The sequence below is a fragment of the Exophiala aquamarina genome, assembly GCF_000709125.1.
Source record: "Exophiala aquamarina CBS 119918 chromosome Unknown aczIA-supercont1.4, whole genome shotgun sequence".
In the NCBI taxonomy this organism is placed as follows: domain Eukaryota; kingdom Fungi; phylum Ascomycota; class Eurotiomycetes; order Chaetothyriales; family Herpotrichiellaceae; genus Exophiala; species Exophiala aquamarina.
Window position 1 is genome coordinate 2154603 of NW_013550584.1, and position 17823 is coordinate 2172425.

Genomic DNA, 17823 nt, shown 5'->3' on the forward strand with positions numbered 1-17823 from the left:
CAACCCCGGCCTCTCCAGGCTTTTGAGTGTAGAACGCGCGGCGGCCATTTCTTTTTCAATTTTTCCACTTCCGGAAAGTCCTGCCCTGTAGCCACTTCCCGAGCCTGACAACTTTCTTGTCTAGTCTGTCGAAATAATCCGCACTTGCCAAAACCAAAAAGGTCATGGCAAGCAGACCTGGGAGGTAAGCAAGAACTGAATTTCCCAGATACCTTTTCCGCATGGGCTCTTCCCAGGTCCGATAGAAGCCAAACAATAAAGGCGGATGCAGCGCATAGATGCCAAAACTCAAATCGCCAATGTACTGGCTGACTCCCCATTCCAAGGGTCGATGCAAGATAGGATATGATTCGAGCGATAGCACCAGGATAAAAGCACCCATGGAGAGATACCAGTACTGCCCCGACTCCGAAGAGTAGTACCACGGAATAAAAGACTTTAAAAACCCCCACGGAAACTGTCCCCAGATGCCCAGGTCGATTTGATCCGGTTGCCCGAGGATGAATATGGCAAGAACGAAGAGCAGGCTGTAACATACCTTGGCGTGAATGAGCTGTATCTTCCTCTGACCCTGGACAGGCAATACTCGGGTGTTTGGAAGATCCCCGGGTCGCATCAGACGCTCAGGATGCCTGCCAAAGGAGAGGTCTGCTAGAAACACGCCGTAAAGAAATTGAGACACGTACAGCGCGTTCCAGAGATAGCCGAGAAGGATGATCATCCAAGTCAGGATCATTCTTGATCGTGTACTAAGCTTGCAAACGGCAGTACAGAAGCTGAATACTATAATACTGCCCCTGAACTCTACAGGGATAGTCCACATTGTCCCAAGGTATTTAGTATCGTGGACTCCCTTGTAATAATACCCTCTTATATCAGCGAAAGGGTTGCAAAAGAAGATGACATCCAGCAGCCAGTCTTTGATCTGATCGATGATCGCGGGCTTATACAAGTCATACCCATACCAGCCCAAACGAATCATGATCAATGTGATGAATATCGCCAAGACGGTAGAGCCGTAGAGTCGGAGATACCGACGAAAGGTGGAGGACGCGAGGCCTTCGAGGGTCGGGGCTGACTCCTGCCTGCGGATGTTTCTCAGTAGGCTATAGCTCAAGACGTAGCCAGAAATGACGTAGAACACTGCAACCATGCCCGGACCGGCAAACAGAATTGACGTAAACGGCTGATGGCGCCAGGGAGGTTGCCCCACGTTAAAGGTAACCATGTGACAGACGTAGACGATAAATGCAGCATAGCCTCGAAGAGCGTCTAAGTAGGACGTTGGGTGGAGCTTGCCTCTGATCTGAAGGCCTCCGGGCTGACAGAATCTGGGTAAAGCTTCGATGCAAGATGACTTGATGCGTGAGCTGTAGGTCATATATCGCTTCCATTTTGGCACGATTCGAGGTGGTGGTTTCTCGTTCTCGACATCGTGAGCTGTATCTGAGTTGTTACCATTCTCCTCCGCGCATACATTGTGTGATTCGCCGAGTTTTCGGCCTCGTAATGGAATATCATCAGCAATCGCGTCGTCGTCCGTTCTGTCCAGTGAACTCTCAAAGTCCTGAATTGGGTTATAGCCGGCCATAGTGTAGCATAGGTGACGAGAGTAGGTATGCATCCTAGTGGGGAGAGACGCGTGGACGAAAGAACATCCAAAGTCAAAAGTCCGCTCCCAGTGGAAAAGTGGTCATTATACCCCTTCCTGAATGTGAATCGAGGGACGTACCGCAGCCCCTTATCGTTACACAGATGGCCCAGCGACCGATCCACAAGAGCTTAATGCAAGGGGTCACTACGCCCACATTCCAATGAAATGAGCCTGACAGCTGCTTGACATCTGGATGACAGATTCAGGGGTGCTTCACGTGTACTGATAGACATGTGATCTCCGTCCTACTTTTCATCGCCACGAGACCCGGGCAAACAATTCACTAGACGGTACTTTGTGAAGATTAAGAGCGAGCGAGAACCGTTCCTTCCCGATGACTGTTCGGTCTTATGGGGGATGATGGTTGGTCTGGTAGCGATTGAAAAAAGCACCTCTCGTTCCGGGTGCCTAGAATATTTTGAAGAAGTGATGAACGTCGTCGCCAGACAGCAGTACTTGGGAATGTGCCCTCCATATCCCAGTCAGATGGATTAACTATATCCCACATGCTGTTGACAGTCAAGTCACAAGTGTAAAATGCCAATTGATGCTTGAAGCTCAATGGCACTAGCCGAATTTGAGAGTTGAGGCCCGGGAAATGATCTTGTACTAGAGCGCCTTGTACTCTGGTCAAAAACTCCATGAGGCAGAACTAGAAAAGGTTCAGCTGTTTACAACTCTCGCTGCTTTTACAGAATTGGGTCAGGCTGATATCACAGGCAAGTCCGCAAACTTCGCAGCAGGCCTCTTTCGTCCTGCGAACAGTCGCTGGGGTCTTGATGAACAACTGTTCGATATCTGTTCGACAAAAAGGCGGGTACTAGAAATAGGTTGTTTATGCGCCTGTAGTCTCTGACCGTCAGAAGTATGGAGAATCCACTCGACGAGGACGAAAAGAGATCCAATTCGCAGACAACTCAGGAGTAGAACAGCGACGCTGGCAGCGTCTTGCCCGAAGGAAGTATTTTGCAATCACGGATTCATAGAAGACGGATGGGAAGGCCGAGGACGGCAGAAAGAACAGTTTCTCTCATCAATGAGCCCTTTCAATACATGCCAAACAATACTGGTTCATGTGACGATGAGGGTTGTCGCAGGTAAGATCGAGCATGTGCAGGACGACTCCGGAGGGCGAGGCAGAGAACGAGGATCGTGTCCTAGGACGATCATTCTACCAGAGAAAGGGGATCAACTTTCGTCTCAATCTGATTTCCCTTCGGCGATCCGGGAACTTGGTCAACATCCACTGCTTTGTTCCGTCAGCAGTGACACCGAGATTGACCGCAACGAAAACAAGTGCGCAGAATAAGTTCCAATGGACATAATTGCCCGGAGGAGCGGCAATCACCGCGAGTGAGGCATACAGCACACACTCTGCTGTGTAGTGAGGGGCGATGAAATATTTGAAGCCGTGATTGTCTGGCAAAGTGTATTTCTTGAGTTTGAACAGGTAATAATGTGATAGGGACTGGCTGTAAGAAGCGAGTGCAAAGAAACTGCCGAAGAGCAAACGTTGCAGCAAACCTTCCGAATTGACGTTCTTTCCGTTGTTGGGATGGGTCGGATCCCAGTGGGACCAGTCGACGCCATCAAGCAGGATGGCGAAGTTTGTGAAAAAGTAAAAGGCCAGGCCGACGAGATAGTGACCTACCCACATCCTGGAATTGCTCTTCCGGTGGTAGCAGAGACACTCCAGGAGTCTCCTGCCGCCTTGGAGGAGTAAGGCCTGTGATGACACGCGCGCGGGAAAGGTCATGCGACACCAGACATCCTGCTGAAACAGAAAGACTGAACAGATAACACATAGAACGTAGAAATGGGTGAACCATGAATGAGGGACGGTCAAGGTCGCGAGGAAGTCGAGAAATGGAAGGCTTGCCGAAGGCTTTTTAGTGTTGTCTCCGGGGGTAGGATATTGGACCGCAGTCCCGGTGGGCGCACGAACTCCGTAGTCGAGAAAGCGCTCTCTGAGTACTGGTGTTAGGCGAACAATGAGGATTGAGATACTACTGAGCAGGTAGAAGGCCTTGATGGTCCAGGAGACTAGGTCGAGAATAGGTTTTTGGGCGAGCAGGAAATCGAGATTGCGGAGGGACGAGTCCAAAATGAGGCGGGCCGAGGGGGCCATCGGGCGGTGACCGCGAATCTCTCTGATCTCCTTTTAGCTCGATTCAACGAAGCTTGTCATGAAGCCAGGCCAAAAGAAGGGGGTTGGCCAGCTTGGGAGCCACGATGCAGCAATTGCAGTCGACTGGTGGCTGCTGGTGGTCCTGCTCTGTGAATATATCGAGTCTGAGGTGTGAGGGCGCTCGTCAATTTACGGAGTAATCAGGAAGTGGAGGCAACAGACAGGAGGAAAGTGAACTCCGGAGAGTGAGGCGATGAGAGAGCACCAGAGGTGGTGGGAGGTGAAATTAGATGCTGATCGTGAAATGAAATATCAAGGGTGGTGAATAGACGAGGCTTGATGGGTGGCAGGCGAACAAGCCCCTTCTGCCTGGCCTTTTGTTATTGGGAGAAGGCCGAGGAGGCGGGTGGGGTGCTGCTCCTTAGGCATCAATATAGGGACTGACTCCCTACGGACTAGGGAGTCGTTGGGGCAGGTTGGCAGGCAGGGCTGGCAGGGAACGTGGAAGGCCTGGTGGGATCGATGGGCAGGCCACCGTTCGGATCATCTGTCGACTCGAGAGCAGAGACTGCACGTGACAAATCTAGCCTGTCTGGGTGTGCACCGGTGGCCAAGTCCGACAAGCCCAAGTTGAGTCTCTTGTCTCTTGCCAACTGAGTTGAGTTGTCCACCAGTTCCATCCACCAGAGCCATCACTCCAGCAATCAACATCCCACTTGCGCCAGCAACTATCCCCGTTGCAACAATCATATTCCATCTGCAGCCCTCTCTCCGCATTCTTCCACACATCCAAAAACCACATTTACCGGCCTGGAGGATTCGTGCTTTCACCGCTTTGCTCGCGAGTGGAGTACCGTTCTCCCAGCCTTTCCACCCGTTTAATCGACGCTCGCCGTCCTCAAAACGGCCACCGATAATGATCAGACAAAGAGTGAGGAAGAGGTGGACATGGTGATGAACGGTGTAGGGGCTAGGCCTGAGCCTCAGGATGTCGCTGTCGACACCAAGCCCGAAACCAACCTGCTCACCACCGAGAGCCCCTCCCACCCTCCACTGACCCCGAAACTCGAAGAACCCGCCTCCGATTGTGCACCCAAACAATCAAGTGAGGATCAAATCATGGCCGAAGCTGCGGCCGTCAGCGTGGATAGCAATGACAATGGGGAGACCTCGGCGGCCGTAGATGTCGAGGGGGATTCGGAAGCTGAGACTCTGATCCAGTCACCAGAGAAGCAACGAACCAACGCTGACGCCATGTCTGTATCTGGATCCGCTCACACCGGACCAGCCAAAGAGGACGATTCTCCGAGTAGAGCAACTGCGACCGACTCCGAGAATCGACCAAGAAAACGCAAGCGGAGTGTGGACGACCAAAAGGACGAATCGCTCTCGCCAACTTCCAGTCGACGTAGCTCGCCCTTGTCATCGCCCAGAGCTCCAACCCACTCAGCAGACAGTGATTCAGGTTTATCCAGTCGTATCGAGTTACACCGCTCGAAACAGAGCCCTCCAAAGCGCGAAAACAATCCCACGGCTGATTCAGATGATGCCGAGGAAAAGCCAGTCAAGATCCAAACCCGCAGGCGCCGCCCAAGCGACATTTTACCCCCCATTAGCAAACATCGGACCAAAACTCATAACTCTGGTGCAGACCCTGGGTCTTCCGAACGTCGAGAAACTAGGTCTGCTACTTACCCCCGCCATTCATCCAACGAACGTTCCCCTTCACCGAGACCTCCAGCTCGGAGAGAGCACAGGCGTGGTGTGTCGACCCAGTTGACTCTTGGCGATGTTGAGCGTAAAAAACGCGGGCGGCCACCAGCTATCAACACCAAAAGAAGCGGTTCTGCAGATCATCGCGCACCTTCTGCCTCCGAATCAGACTCGGATTCTCCTCAAACCTCAAGACCTACGCTCAATAAGCTGTCCTCCGCAGACCATGACGCAATGTCTCCTGCCAAAGCCACTGGTCCTAGAAAAATCCGGGATAAAAATGGTCGCACTGCGCTTTCTCGGGCGTGTAATGCCAACGATCTTGTCTCAGCGCAAGCCCGGCTGATCGAACGACCGCAGGATCTGAATTTGGCAGACAACGCGGGAAATACACCACTCCAAATTGCCTCGTTGATGGGCTTCGAAGACATTGTCAAGTTCCTACTGGAAAACAATGCAGACGTGGATACACGAAATATTGACAAAGAAACTCCGCTTATTGACGCTGTGGAAAATGGGCACGTTGAAGTTGTTCGGCTTCTTCTGGAGAATGGAGCAAATCCTCGACTGGGGAACGCTAAGGGCGATGAACCCTACGAGCTTGTGCCTCTGGACGACCCAAACCACGCGGAGCTTAGGAAGCTACTCGCAGACGCCCGAGAGAATAATGTCAGTCGACGAAAATCCAGCGACCAAATGGAAGTTGCGCAAGATAGGAACTCTTCCCGAGCAGCCTCTGCTGCCAGCCCGCGAGATTCCCCCCCTGTTACCGGTCCTCGCAGCCCACCCAATCTAACCCAACGACGAAGAACGGGACGAAGTGAATCGACTCGTAATGATCTCCTTTGGCAAGCAAACACCCAGGACAATTTGACCCGCCTGGCAGCAAAGGGTGACGTGCAGGGCGTGGCGAACATCCTCAACATCTTGCAAAAGGCCGAAACCGAGTCGTTGATCGCCGCCGCCAAGGCCGGACACGAAGAAGTTCTGCAGTACTTGCTCGGCATGGGTGATCCAGAGTCAGATCCCGAACCCCTTCGTCATCTTAAGACGGGTTACAACACCCCTGTGTTGGCAGCAATCGGCCGCGGGCACCCGGAGGTCGTGAAATTACTGGTTGAACAGTCCGGCTTCAACCCAACGAGAAGGATACTTAAGGGGAAGGCCTACCACGAAATCGCATTTGAGAGAAAAGGAGAGCAATGGCAGAAGGAAGTTGATATTCTGAAAACTGCCTACGACAAACATGCAGCTGGGAGATCTCGGAAAGGAGCCTCGCCACGGATGACCAGAGATTCTGACAAGCAAAAGAATCGACCCGTTCGTCGGTCACAGTCTCCGATCTCTAGTAAGCTGCGCAATTCCAATCCCTCCAGCCCGACTTTGACACAAAAATCTCTACCCAACAAATCGCCACAGTCTTCACAGAAATTCCGAGATCGTGACTCTGGTTCCACTGACGGTGGTGACCGTCGCAAAAATCTTCCCGCACGCAGAGACATCGGGGATGCGTCCGTTGCCGTGTCATCTGACCAAGATCAAACAGTCAATATGCCGAGAAAGAGTCATGTCAAAAGACGGAGTCAAAGTGATCTGCCGCCAGCTCCTCAATTGGACTTGGACAGTGCTCATCGAAGAAGACGGCTTGTGAGTGGGAAAGAGCATCGCCGGCGCAAGAGCATTGTTGAAGAGGAAGTTTCGGATGAGAATGAATCCACCGCCACCGTCAAAACGGAGACCAAGCCAAGTACTGTCCTCAAACGTCAAAGAGAGAGCGTATCACCGCACATGGATGCGGCAGAGGAAGGAGAGGCCGGTCGCGGGACAGCCAAGAAACGCAGAACGGTCGTGGAGAGTAGTCCCGAAGAATCACGACCCGGTCCAAAGCGAAGGGGCAATCAAACTTTGATGCCTGTGATCGAGCACAAAACCGAGCAAGTCCTGAGCGAAGATGAAAGACCAAAGCGACGTAAACTTTCCAAGACCGAATACAACCTTGCCTCATCCGAAAATCACGTAGACGAGTCGGGTATGGGTAAGCCTGACGAAAGTTCCCATACAGGCAACAGTGACGATGCCGACACCAACTCTGCAGAAGAAAAGACGCAACAGAATATCGAGGAAGTGGAGATTCCAGTAAAGACTGAACCAATCGAAACCGGCCCATCTGAGGCTGAGCTCGAGCTCCAGAAGAGAGAAGAGGAACGCAAAGCCGAAGAAGCCAAGAGGGCAGAAGAAGAACGATTGGCCGCTGAAAAGGCCGCCGAAGAAGCTGCTGAGAAGGCTGCCGAAGAAATAAGGCTCGCGGAAGAGAAAGAAAGGATCAGAAAAGCGGAGGAAGAAGCTGAGCGGAGAAGGAAAGACGAAGAGGAGCGTCAGGAACGCATCAAGCGAGAGCTAGAAGAGAGACAACGGCGTCAAGAAGAACAACTCCGCTTGCAACGACTTGAGATCGAACGGCGCCGGCGAGAGGCCCTCCCTGCTCTGTTGTGTCAGACCGCACTCGTGATCGACAATGACACCTCAGCGGCGAAGAGCGTACCGTGGCTGTCGAAATTCCTACCACTATTCACTGTCAAATCAAGCCAGCTTGGTGACCAAATATCTGATGCGGAGCACGACGGCCTGTGGGTGCCTAATTTTCAGGTTGCCGGATTGCTGGCCACTAAAGACTTGAACCTACGCAATTACACATCGCTCGAGAAGAGGCTAGTCAGCCCTGCCCAACGTCAGAGCCTTTGGAAGGTTTCGAGAAACATGCTCTCGTATGAATACGAGGCCAACGCTCTGAACACGACAATCAAACAGGCCAATCAGAGAGAGGAGGACGAGAGACCCAAGTTTTTCGCCATGGAGGAACTCTTTTGGGTAAAGGTACGATGCCAACTCCAGCAGCGAGCGTTGACATATGCTGACATGAGTAGCTCTCCGACTTCGAAGATCAAGTGTTCCGGCATCCGCATCTCATCTCACTACTTCTCAAGAAACAAGCCATATCCTTGAGGACCATTGGGCTACACACCCCGACGGAACAGTCACCTCAAACCAATGGTATCTGCCTACCATCTACACCAAAACTCACGAACGGAGTAAACCCTGTTTTGTCGCCCGCCTTGTACAGCAATGGATACACTCGCTTGTGATGATGTTTTCTTTGTTCCCGCATGAAAGAAGGTTTTATCTTGTTGACGAATGAAATACCCCTGATGATGAATTTAAACGGAGTTCCCCAACGCTTCAACATGAGTCAAGCAATGATGAGGGGTTCCAAGTCTAGGGGTACACACTATTACCGCCTGGCCGGCTTGCACCACGAATATCATCATCGCTCCGCCCCTGGTGTTCACATAGACACACATCCACATCTATGGTGATAAGTCGGGACGGTTATCTAAGTGGCCGGATTGGATTGGGATTACACGTAGTAACTAGGTACCTGGAAGCTGGCCATTACCAGCGAATGAACGACGTTGCAAGCCTTACATTCCAAGTCATTCTTAATGAGCCATTTAAGTAGAGCGCGCTGACCACGACCGGAGTAGAACAATTGTACCCTCGAGATGCAGCGTGTTCGAAATCTAGATAGTACCACGATAGTGTGGTACTTCAGGGGTCGGGAGGATCCAGTCACGTGATCAAGCCGACCGCCAAGCCGCACAATTACTCCACCAAATCAGGACGGCTTGACTGGCGAAATTCCAACGATTTGGAGATGTTGCTTTCCTTCCTTTTATGAATCCCCTTCATACCAACTCGATCAATTCGTTCCCTACCCCAGTGACTCTTTGAGGATCTTCCGACAAAATTGTTGATATTTCAATTGATTCCTTGACAACCGCAAGGGTCGCAACATCGCCAATATGGTACGTCTTCTCGCTGTTCCACCCTTGTTGGGTTGGACAAATTCAAGGGTCCTCTACGAGCGGCAGCCCGGGCCACCCTCGACCTTTGGTTTAGAGCCTGATCTAGACAGACCTCACCATGAATAACATGCAGTCCATGGAGGTGAACTGACAAGCTGACATCAATCCTTTACACAGTCGGACGGAGAAGAGCCCACATCCCCCGTCGCCGCAGCCGATGAAGTTGAAGTCTCAGGAGATGCCGCGGCATCCTCTGGATCCATGTCCGTCCTCGACGCTCTGAAAGGTACGCTTCAACCCTCTACAACTGCCCCAGGGTCTACAGGGAAGCCAATGAAGTATTTATTCTGACAACGACGGCCACTGCAGGTGTCCTCAAACTCGCCCTCATCCACGACGGCCTCGCCCGCGGTCTACGTGAAGCATCCAAGGCTCTCGATCGTCGCCAAGCGCACATGTGCGTGCTCAACGAGGCGTGCGAGGAGGAGGCTTACAAGAAACTTGTCATCGCCCTGTGCTCTGAGCACAAGATCCCCCTCATCAAGGTTCCCGACGGCAAGTTGCTGGGCGAGTGGGCCGGTCTCTGCGTGCTCGACCGCGAGGGCAATGCCCGCAAGGTCGTCAACTGCTCTTGCGTTGTCGTCCGAGACTGGGGCGAGGAGAGCCAGGAGCGTAACGTCCTCTTGAACTATTTCCAGACTGAGCAGTAGTGGGAGAGCGCGCGAGAGACCGCTTTTGGAGGCTTGTGGAAGCGTTCGAGTGGAGACCGGGACGGAGACACAGACACACACACACACAGAGAGAGAGAGAGAGAGAGAGAGAGATGCAGACGCCACCGCTATTGCAACCAACGAACATGGGTGCATCTGACATGTATGGCGGGGTGTGTACTTTGAAAGAAACGGCATGGCATGGCACGGCATGGGATTGGTTGTCGGACGACACCAAAATTCAAAACTCATTCCACATAAAATATCGGCGGGCCAAAGTCGATTCAAAGAATGATATCATCAAATTATGATTTCCCCTTGGTCCTTCTGTTCCCGTGCTATGCGGACTCTTTCGTCCCCCGAGTGACAAACAATGGAGGTGTCCATCCACGTTTGTAGTTTTTCAAGGCACGGCGGAGACGGGAGTCGATACGACTACGAATTGTCTCCCAATTGGGATCTCTGCTCTGTCCTGTGGTCATGAGCCGTTCACTGCTGTGCTGCGTATGTTCTCGCCGAATCTTCGCGGACCCTTTCCAGGATGAATCACCACCTAGTAAAAAGAACACTCCAGTGATCACACTGCAAAGGTTTATTATCGAGTAGATTGATCCTGTTTTCCAAGGTTACTGTTATAGAGATTATTCTGTATTGCGATTTCTCTTTCTAGTGGAAGGTACAAAAAGCATGATCGTCGTGGATCGTGGATCGTGTGGTTGGATCCCATTGCGCACGGTCACGAAATGAATGATGGGACCGGCGGCCATTGGGTGCCGACTCAACGGACCCGCGACCCGCCTTCGGTCATGTTCTCGCCTCTGGAGCAAGTGGTGTGTGGCATCTTCACACTACACCGGCGCCCTCGACTCCCTCGCCGCCCCTCGGCCCCGCCTCGCTCTCCTGCATCTTTCGAATTCGTCTCTTCGCCGAGCCGAAGCCGTCGATGCCCTTCTCCTGGTTCTCGCCGAGCCACGCCTTCGCCGCCTCGCCCAAGACGCCTTTTCCCAGGTAATAGACAAAATGACCAACCATAATGAGCGTGAATGCGATCGGGTACATCCAGTGCACACTATAGTGGAAGACGCGGATGCCAATGATGACGCCCCAGAAGTTACCGGTCAGGAGCGAGATGTTTTGGAATGCGGCGCTGGCAAAGCGGTACAAGATCGGGACCAAGGTGTAGAAAAGCGTCAGAATCAAAGTATAGCCGGTCAGATAACCGGCAACCTTGCCGTTCCAGGTCGCTTCATGGAATGCCTGACGGTCGAAAATGCCGGCCTGAACACCGTTGATGATCGTTGCCCAGAAACCCAGCTGTCCGATGACCTCGTATAAAGGCCGTCCGGAGACGAACCATTCCTCGTACACGTTGCACAGACCGTAGCATGTCGCACCAACGAGCGCGAAAAGGTCCCCTTTGAGCTGATTACCGCTGCTGATGTCGCCACCGTTGGACCCCGTGATGTGGTCGGATGCGAGCAAGATCCCCATCCCACCGATGCACACGAAGATTCCAAGAATCTGAGCCCAGTGGTAGCGCACCCGGAGGAAGATGAACGAGATAACCACCACCACCACGATTGCCCAGAAGTTGATCAGCTGTGCGGACAGGATGGTTGTGTAGCGGTAGGCGAGGACGGTGAAGTAGTTGCCCTCGACATCAAAGAAGGCCAGAATGATATCTAGCATTCAGGATTAGTCTGAAAGATTGGCGACGATGGCAGAAGATGGAGAAGACTTACATTTCCAGCCGTCTTTGAGTAGCAACTGGGTCCATTTCTTAAAGCCGTACCTGTACAAAGTGTAGCTGGTGTATATGATATTAAGCAATACGTAATTGAACAGGGTTTGAAAGGCCGGGATACTGGTTCCCTCAATAACCAGAAGGGTGGTTAGAGTGTTGGTGCCCGTTATGCAGATAGCCAGTATCTGCCCCAGGAGCAGGATGAACCAGAAATCCTTGGTCTTGAAATATGCAAACTTGGAGCGCCATGATTTCGTCGCCGCAGAACCAGTCGCGTTGATTCCGCGCGCCGGGCTTGCCTCCACGATCTCGGGATGGCCGTGCTCCGCAGGTGCTTGCGACGAGCCAGAGGCCGTGGTGCCGTAGTCACGACCGAAATCAATGCTGGTCGCTCGCACTGCGGCGTCGGTGTCCTTGGAAGAGGGGCTCATGGTGAAACGTCGAAGCTTGATAGAAACCAAGAGAGGAGTCAAGAAAGGGACAGCCTCTACCTGCTAGAATGATGTTACTCGAGTCTATGCGGTAGTAGCGGTGTGTGCTGAAATGTCAGTTTGGAGCTTTATGGCGATGAGCGAGCGCAAAACTCCAGAAGTCGCTCGCTGTGAAGATGTGAGAAGCCTGAGATGGCGATGGAAGGAAAGAAAGGAAAAGCATTTTTCACAATTGGACGATCGTGGCTGCCTTTAATCATGATGCAAGAGCGGTAGGCTTAGTGGACAAGGTGGGGGTTTTGCGCAAAAAGCACACATATGACTGAAAATTATGACTGTAACACTGCCAGCGGTTGCATTTACGAGCGAGTACTAGATCGTCCATATTGATTTTTTTCCCCAGGGGCTTCTTTATCGATAAGAGAACACAAAGATCACGTGCATCGGAGGTGACCGACCTGCTCGTGCTCGTACCGTATGTGCCCACGTGCCTTGCCCCTGAACACGTGCTTACAAGTATGGGAGCACCGAGAATGGCCGTAGCTGTGCATCCAGAGAACATGCAGAATTGGTGTCATACCTGATCGATATTGTTCAAGATGGTTCCTTCAATCTTGCGGTATAGCTCTCTCTGATCATGCGAACTCTGTGCATCCACGGGAATGTCATACAGGAAAGGGACCTCCTGACCCAGTTCAAGAGACAAGCAAGGAAATGGAGAGGGCGTTGAAAGGGTTTTATGTCGTTGACAAGCAGTGACTGAAGCATACAGTAAACAACCAGATGGTAGAGAGGTAAGTTTACATCCCGCCTACCTTTGGGTCAAAACCACTACTCTCGAAAGTACCTCGCGCCCTATACGGAGTATGCTCTTGAACGAAGTGGGAAAGACGTAATCGAACCTCATCGCTGTGTCGCCAATCAACGACTCCGTTGTGGTTGATGGTCGCACGGGTCTCGGGCGGCCTGGATATACGGCTGGGTAGGACAACATGGCACACCTAATTTCTGCTCAAATGGCTATGGTTCCTCCCAAGCGAGGCAAATGCCAAGTACTCGCACAACGGAGTCCGGAGTACGCTTGTCACAGTCAAGGGGGGCGCTAAGACCTCCCGGCCATCTGATGGGCCATGGACGAGGTGGTCCGTGATTGAGCTGGCCGACAGGATTTGCGCTTTACGTACTAGTGAGCTACCTGTGTAGGTAGGTACTAGAGTTCTTGTTTTCATTCGAGGGAGTGATGCAGAATTCCATACAAGGCACTCCGTGCTGCACGCGGCGCAGCGAAGGAAGAAGCAATGTCGTATTTGCCCTCCCTCATATCCCAACTCAAATAAGGCACAGGAACCGAGGAAGATGGATCAATCATTGCTGCCATTGGAGTGCTTGGCATCCAGCAGTGGTGTACTAGTGTGTGCCACTGCTGATGCCCTTCTGCGTTGCTCCGAAACCTTCGGTCGGGCCCTGGGATTATCGTGTCATTCTGTCGGAGGTGTTACGGTACGGCCCAGGCTGTCGGCTTGGTGTTTGCACACGCCGGGCTTCCAACCAAAGATACGGCAGACACAAAGCCCCTAGTCATTGAATTTGGGGGCTGGCGGGCAAATCTGACACGACTGAGGCTGCTGCAGCCCGAAGCATCATTTTCATGGAAAGTCGACTGGGCGTACGGATACCCAAGCAATAATAGCCAATTCCGCAACAGCGTCTCCTTTCCATCCTGGCCGAGGAGCCACTCCGGATATAGCGGAACTCTGAAAGCCACGTGCCAAGACTCGGCTGTAGGGGGCCACCCACCAATACTGCGTCCTCCGTCCTGCCGGCACCAGAGTCTGCGTTGAAGCCTGCCTGTCCTAGATTACTGCCTCAAAACAGCGTTAGCCAGCGTTAGGTTCTCGGGCCTTCCCAGGCAATTTCAGACCAACATAAAACTTCTTGGACTATTGAGCAGAGAGAGCTCTTCACATTCGGTTTGAAATCATGAGACAGAGTAGACGAACTACGAACATGTCTAGGCCAGCCCTAAATCCTTCCGACAACGGCGTCTGGGACCACCTTCTCGATCGGAAGAACTTTTCTGCCAGCAGGATTGGCATTAACGCGAAAGTGCTCCTTCAAAGCTCTGGGGCGCTCAGCTTCGCTTAAGAGATTGGCGAAAAGCCAATGCCAGGGAGCCTCAAGTGCTCTAAGAAGGGCTTGAACACCAAGGCAATAAGGCTCTAAATCAACGCTAATGCAGGGAGACTGCCACCAAGGTGGAGTGTGAAGGAGCACGACCAAGACCCCTAAAGATTGGCTCCATAGTTTCTCAACCATTCAGCCAAGCCTGTATCCCTCCTATTCGGCAATCCTGGTACGGAGTACTGTGAGTTGTCTTCCCTCAGAAAACTCCCCAGGAGATGGTCCCCATCCCTGGTAGGAGCCTCATCTCACGCGAGTCGCGACCCGCGATCTTTGGGGCGAGCAGGTCGCACTGGGTTGGCATACTATTGCTGACTGGCCTGAGCCAAGAAACGATGTGAACTCCTATGTCTACCCTCCAAGGTCCTCTCTTTTACCTCTAGAGAACAGCCCACGTTTCTGATCTTGAACCCTCATTGAAAAGGTCACCCTGCGTCGGCCCTGTCAATCACTCTACTCACTTTCTGTCTTATGCACCGCTAGTCGGCCGCTCGTTTTTCTTATTCTGGCTTTTTCTGCTGCGAACTCTAAATCATCGTCGTTTCCTTTGCGCTCGCGTGCTCGCCTGAAGACGCCGTGGCTTTGCAACTGGATGCAGAGCCTTATGATCAGGCCATCAGACTGTCAAGATTTCCGTCATGACAGTTGAGAAACGCGAAGAATCCCAGACGCCATTTATCACCGCGGAGGAAAAGGACATATTTGTAGAAACGACGAGTGACTACAGCGATGAATCCCTCCGTCGTGAGAGACGGAGGATGATTCTCTCCAAGGTCGCATCATTGGTCCGGCCTGTACATGCCTATCGATTAGGTAAACGTTTCGCATACTGTTTTGTGCCCCAGATCGCACGAACCTACATCTGGAACGACACGGCCTCCAAACCAAAGTTCTTTCCAACGAGTTATCTGAACGGTCTGCGTGGCATCACGTCCGTCAAAGTCTTCACTTTTCACTACACCTTCGCTTTCAGCGACTTTGGCTTTGCTCCCTGGGGAACCAATTCGGGTCACCGATACATTCTAGAGCTACCCATCATCCGCTATTTCTATTCTGGGTTTACCGCACACGTCTTTTTCGGCATCGCGGGCTACTTGACCACGTTGAGACTGTTCCAGCTGATCGACAAGCATGATCAGGCCTCTCAGGCCAAGGTTCTTCAGACCGTCTCCGGTGCGGTCTTCCGCCGCGGATTTAGACTTTACCTTCCTGTGTTCATCGTGACACTCATCACAACGACGTACATCCACTTCGGCTTCTACGAAACGAATCGGCCCTTGTTGCTGGATCGTGGTAGACTGTTCCCCGGCGTCTGGAACGAACCCAAACCTCATATGCTTCCGACCGTCTATGAACAATTTCGCTTCTGGCTCCATGAAATGTTCGATTTGACCAAGTTTCTCGAGCATGGTTCTGTCTATCCGTGGCACGATCAGCATTTATGGTCGATCCTGGCTGAAATGCAAGGATCTCTGCACTTGTATGCTATCCTTGTTGCAACCGCATTGTGTCGGAGACCCGTTCGGTTGATTGTGATGATTGCCATGACATATGTGTACTTCGTTTGGAACTGTTGGCAAATTTGGGTGTACATCCTCGGCGCAATTGTGGCACAAGTTGATTTACTGTTGACCGAGCGCGATGAAGACAGGAAAAACTCCTTGACACTGGAAAAACTCCCGCCTTCTCCGCCGCGCTCGCCGACACAGGGGCCCAGACCATCGAACTCCTGGTCCCGCTATCGTCGCTCAGTGCCCCTCACCTACTCGACCGCCTATTCCGCATCTCGGGCGTTCGGCTTCTTGGTCGCATTTTACCTGCTATCTTATCCGATTGATGGAGCGCGAGATTACGCACCAGGGTATATGACGCTGAACAAGTTCATTCCAGGATGGATGGAGCGAAAGGACAAGTTTTATCCCAACTTTGGCACCGCCCTCCTCATCCTGCTGCTGGCACGTTCCGACCCCAACAACTCGATCTGGCGTCGGATACTCAACAGCGACTTTGCGCAGTATCTTGGAAAAATCAGCTTCGGACTGTACCTTACCCATGGCCCTGTCCTCCATGCTTTTGGCTATATGATTCCCCACCGAGTATGGTGGGCGATGGGCACCGAGGGTATCGAAACCGCAAACTTACCGTGGATCACCGCCGTCCTCATTGGTTGGTCCATCAGCCTACTGTTCTGCCTTTGCGTGGCCGATGTGTGGAACAGGGAGGTGGAGAATCGATGTGTGAAGGCGGTGAAGAAATTAGAAGAGTTTTGCTTTGCACCCAAAAAATAGGTTGGAACAGACCGTGGGGAGGTCGGCTCGTGCCTGTACATTGCATCAACGAGCACGAGCATAATGAACAATTTCAGCGATCGGTGTCACGGTGTTTTGGTTGAGTCGTCGTGATTTTCAATTGGAACCATCATTCTGAGAGATCGATACCCATTTTGCCCAGCCGCTTCGCTGAAAGCCTGGCGGTACGTGATATCGCTCCCAAAGACCTAGTAATACTACAGCTAGAATTATCAAATGATATATGAGATTATGTTAAGATATGCCTTTGTGGGCCTGGCCTTTCTGGTTTCGTCTTAATCCATCCTGTGCGGAGTCGCTAAGTCCCCGGGCCAGGAAATGACCCGGCCTAGTAATGACCCACGTAATGCACTCTGCCACCAGTCAATATAATCGTATTTTGTCTACTCTACAACGTCATTAATACTGAATTGATGTATGTACGGAGTGAGTGGATTGTTTCTCTGTCCATCCTGTGTAGTGTTCCTTGTAGGCAAGCGAGATGTCGACCTCGCCGTCGCCTGTAAGGCCTCCATACCTTGCCTCGCCTGCCTTATCGTCTCGATGCTCGCAAAGACCTCATTACAGTCGATTGCTACTCGCTGCCGTCGTGTAGCGTAAAGTTCGTCTAGTTGCTTGCGCTGAATAGTCAACTATTGTGATTTAAGTGTAATATCCTACTGTAATCGATCGAGAACTTTGCCAGTCTTACTAAGCAATAAACGGACTAATCGAGAGACGGTCTTACGCCGTGAAATCGACTGCGTTTCCTACCGTATTCCACGCTAATTTAGAGGTGTATAAATAGTACTTTATATATATTGAATTAGCCTGCGTGATGGCGGCGTTACCGGTAATATTTGACTAGTTTGACTATCTTGTAGGACTTAATGAGATCGTACAACTTTACGAGGGTTCCATGGATAAATACTAGCTATATTCCACCCAGTAGTAATACGGAATGCTGAGAGACCTTTATTACTTGCTTTTTCGTATAATTTAAGGAACTTGCTCTTCTTTACGGCCGAGGCGTCGTCGTACCTAGCTAGGTTAGCGATTTCATCCCGATATCGGCATTTTAGGAGTGAAAAGTAGGTAAGATTAAGTGGCT

At 51.8% G+C, this 17823-nt stretch overlaps 6 protein-coding genes across 6 annotated transcripts; 3 read left to right on the forward strand and 3 right to left on the reverse strand.

Annotated features, from left to right (window-relative positions):
• Positions 1-55: 55 nt before the first annotated feature.
• On the reverse strand, positions 56-1591 carry A1O9_05876 (uncharacterized protein; the record flags this gene model as incomplete). Its single annotated transcript, XM_013405090.1, has 1 exon — positions 56-1591. One exon carries the CDS (start codon positions 1589-1591, stop codon positions 56-58), a length of 1536 nt encoding a protein of 511 aa, XP_013260544.1.
• Positions 1592-2825: 1234 nt separating this feature from the next.
• On the reverse strand, positions 2826-3782 carry A1O9_05877 (uncharacterized protein; the record flags this gene model as incomplete). The annotated part of the gene is made up of 1 exon (XM_013405091.1): positions 2826-3782. The coding sequence occupies one exon, from the start codon at positions 3780-3782 to the stop codon at positions 2826-2828; it is 957 nt and encodes a 318-aa protein (XP_013260545.1).
• A 948-nt stretch (positions 3783-4730) lies between these two features.
• On the forward strand, positions 4731-8638 carry A1O9_05878 (uncharacterized protein; the record flags this gene model as incomplete). Its single annotated transcript, XM_013405092.1, has 2 exons — positions 4731-8369; positions 8420-8638. 2 exons carry the CDS (start codon positions 4731-4733, stop codon positions 8636-8638), a joined length of 3858 nt encoding a protein of 1285 aa, XP_013260546.1.
• A 981-nt stretch (positions 8639-9619) lies between these two features.
• Positions 9620-10068, forward strand: A1O9_05879 (40S ribosomal protein S12; the record flags this gene model as incomplete). Its single annotated transcript, XM_013405093.1, has 2 exons — positions 9620-9644; positions 9728-10068. 2 exons carry the CDS (start codon positions 9620-9622, stop codon positions 10066-10068), a joined length of 366 nt encoding a protein of 121 aa, XP_013260547.1.
• Positions 10069-10911: 843 nt separating this feature from the next.
• Positions 10912-12243, reverse strand: A1O9_05880 (uncharacterized protein; the record flags this gene model as incomplete). Its single annotated transcript, XM_013405094.1, has 2 exons — positions 10912-11750; positions 11811-12243. 2 exons carry the CDS (start codon positions 12241-12243, stop codon positions 10912-10914), a joined length of 1272 nt encoding a protein of 423 aa, XP_013260548.1.
• A 2819-nt stretch (positions 12244-15062) lies between these two features.
• Positions 15063-16712, forward strand: A1O9_05881 (uncharacterized protein; the record flags this gene model as incomplete). Its single annotated transcript, XM_013405095.1, has 1 exon — positions 15063-16712. One exon carries the CDS (start codon positions 15063-15065, stop codon positions 16710-16712), a length of 1650 nt encoding a protein of 549 aa, XP_013260549.1.
• Positions 16713-17823: the final 1111 nt, after the last annotated feature.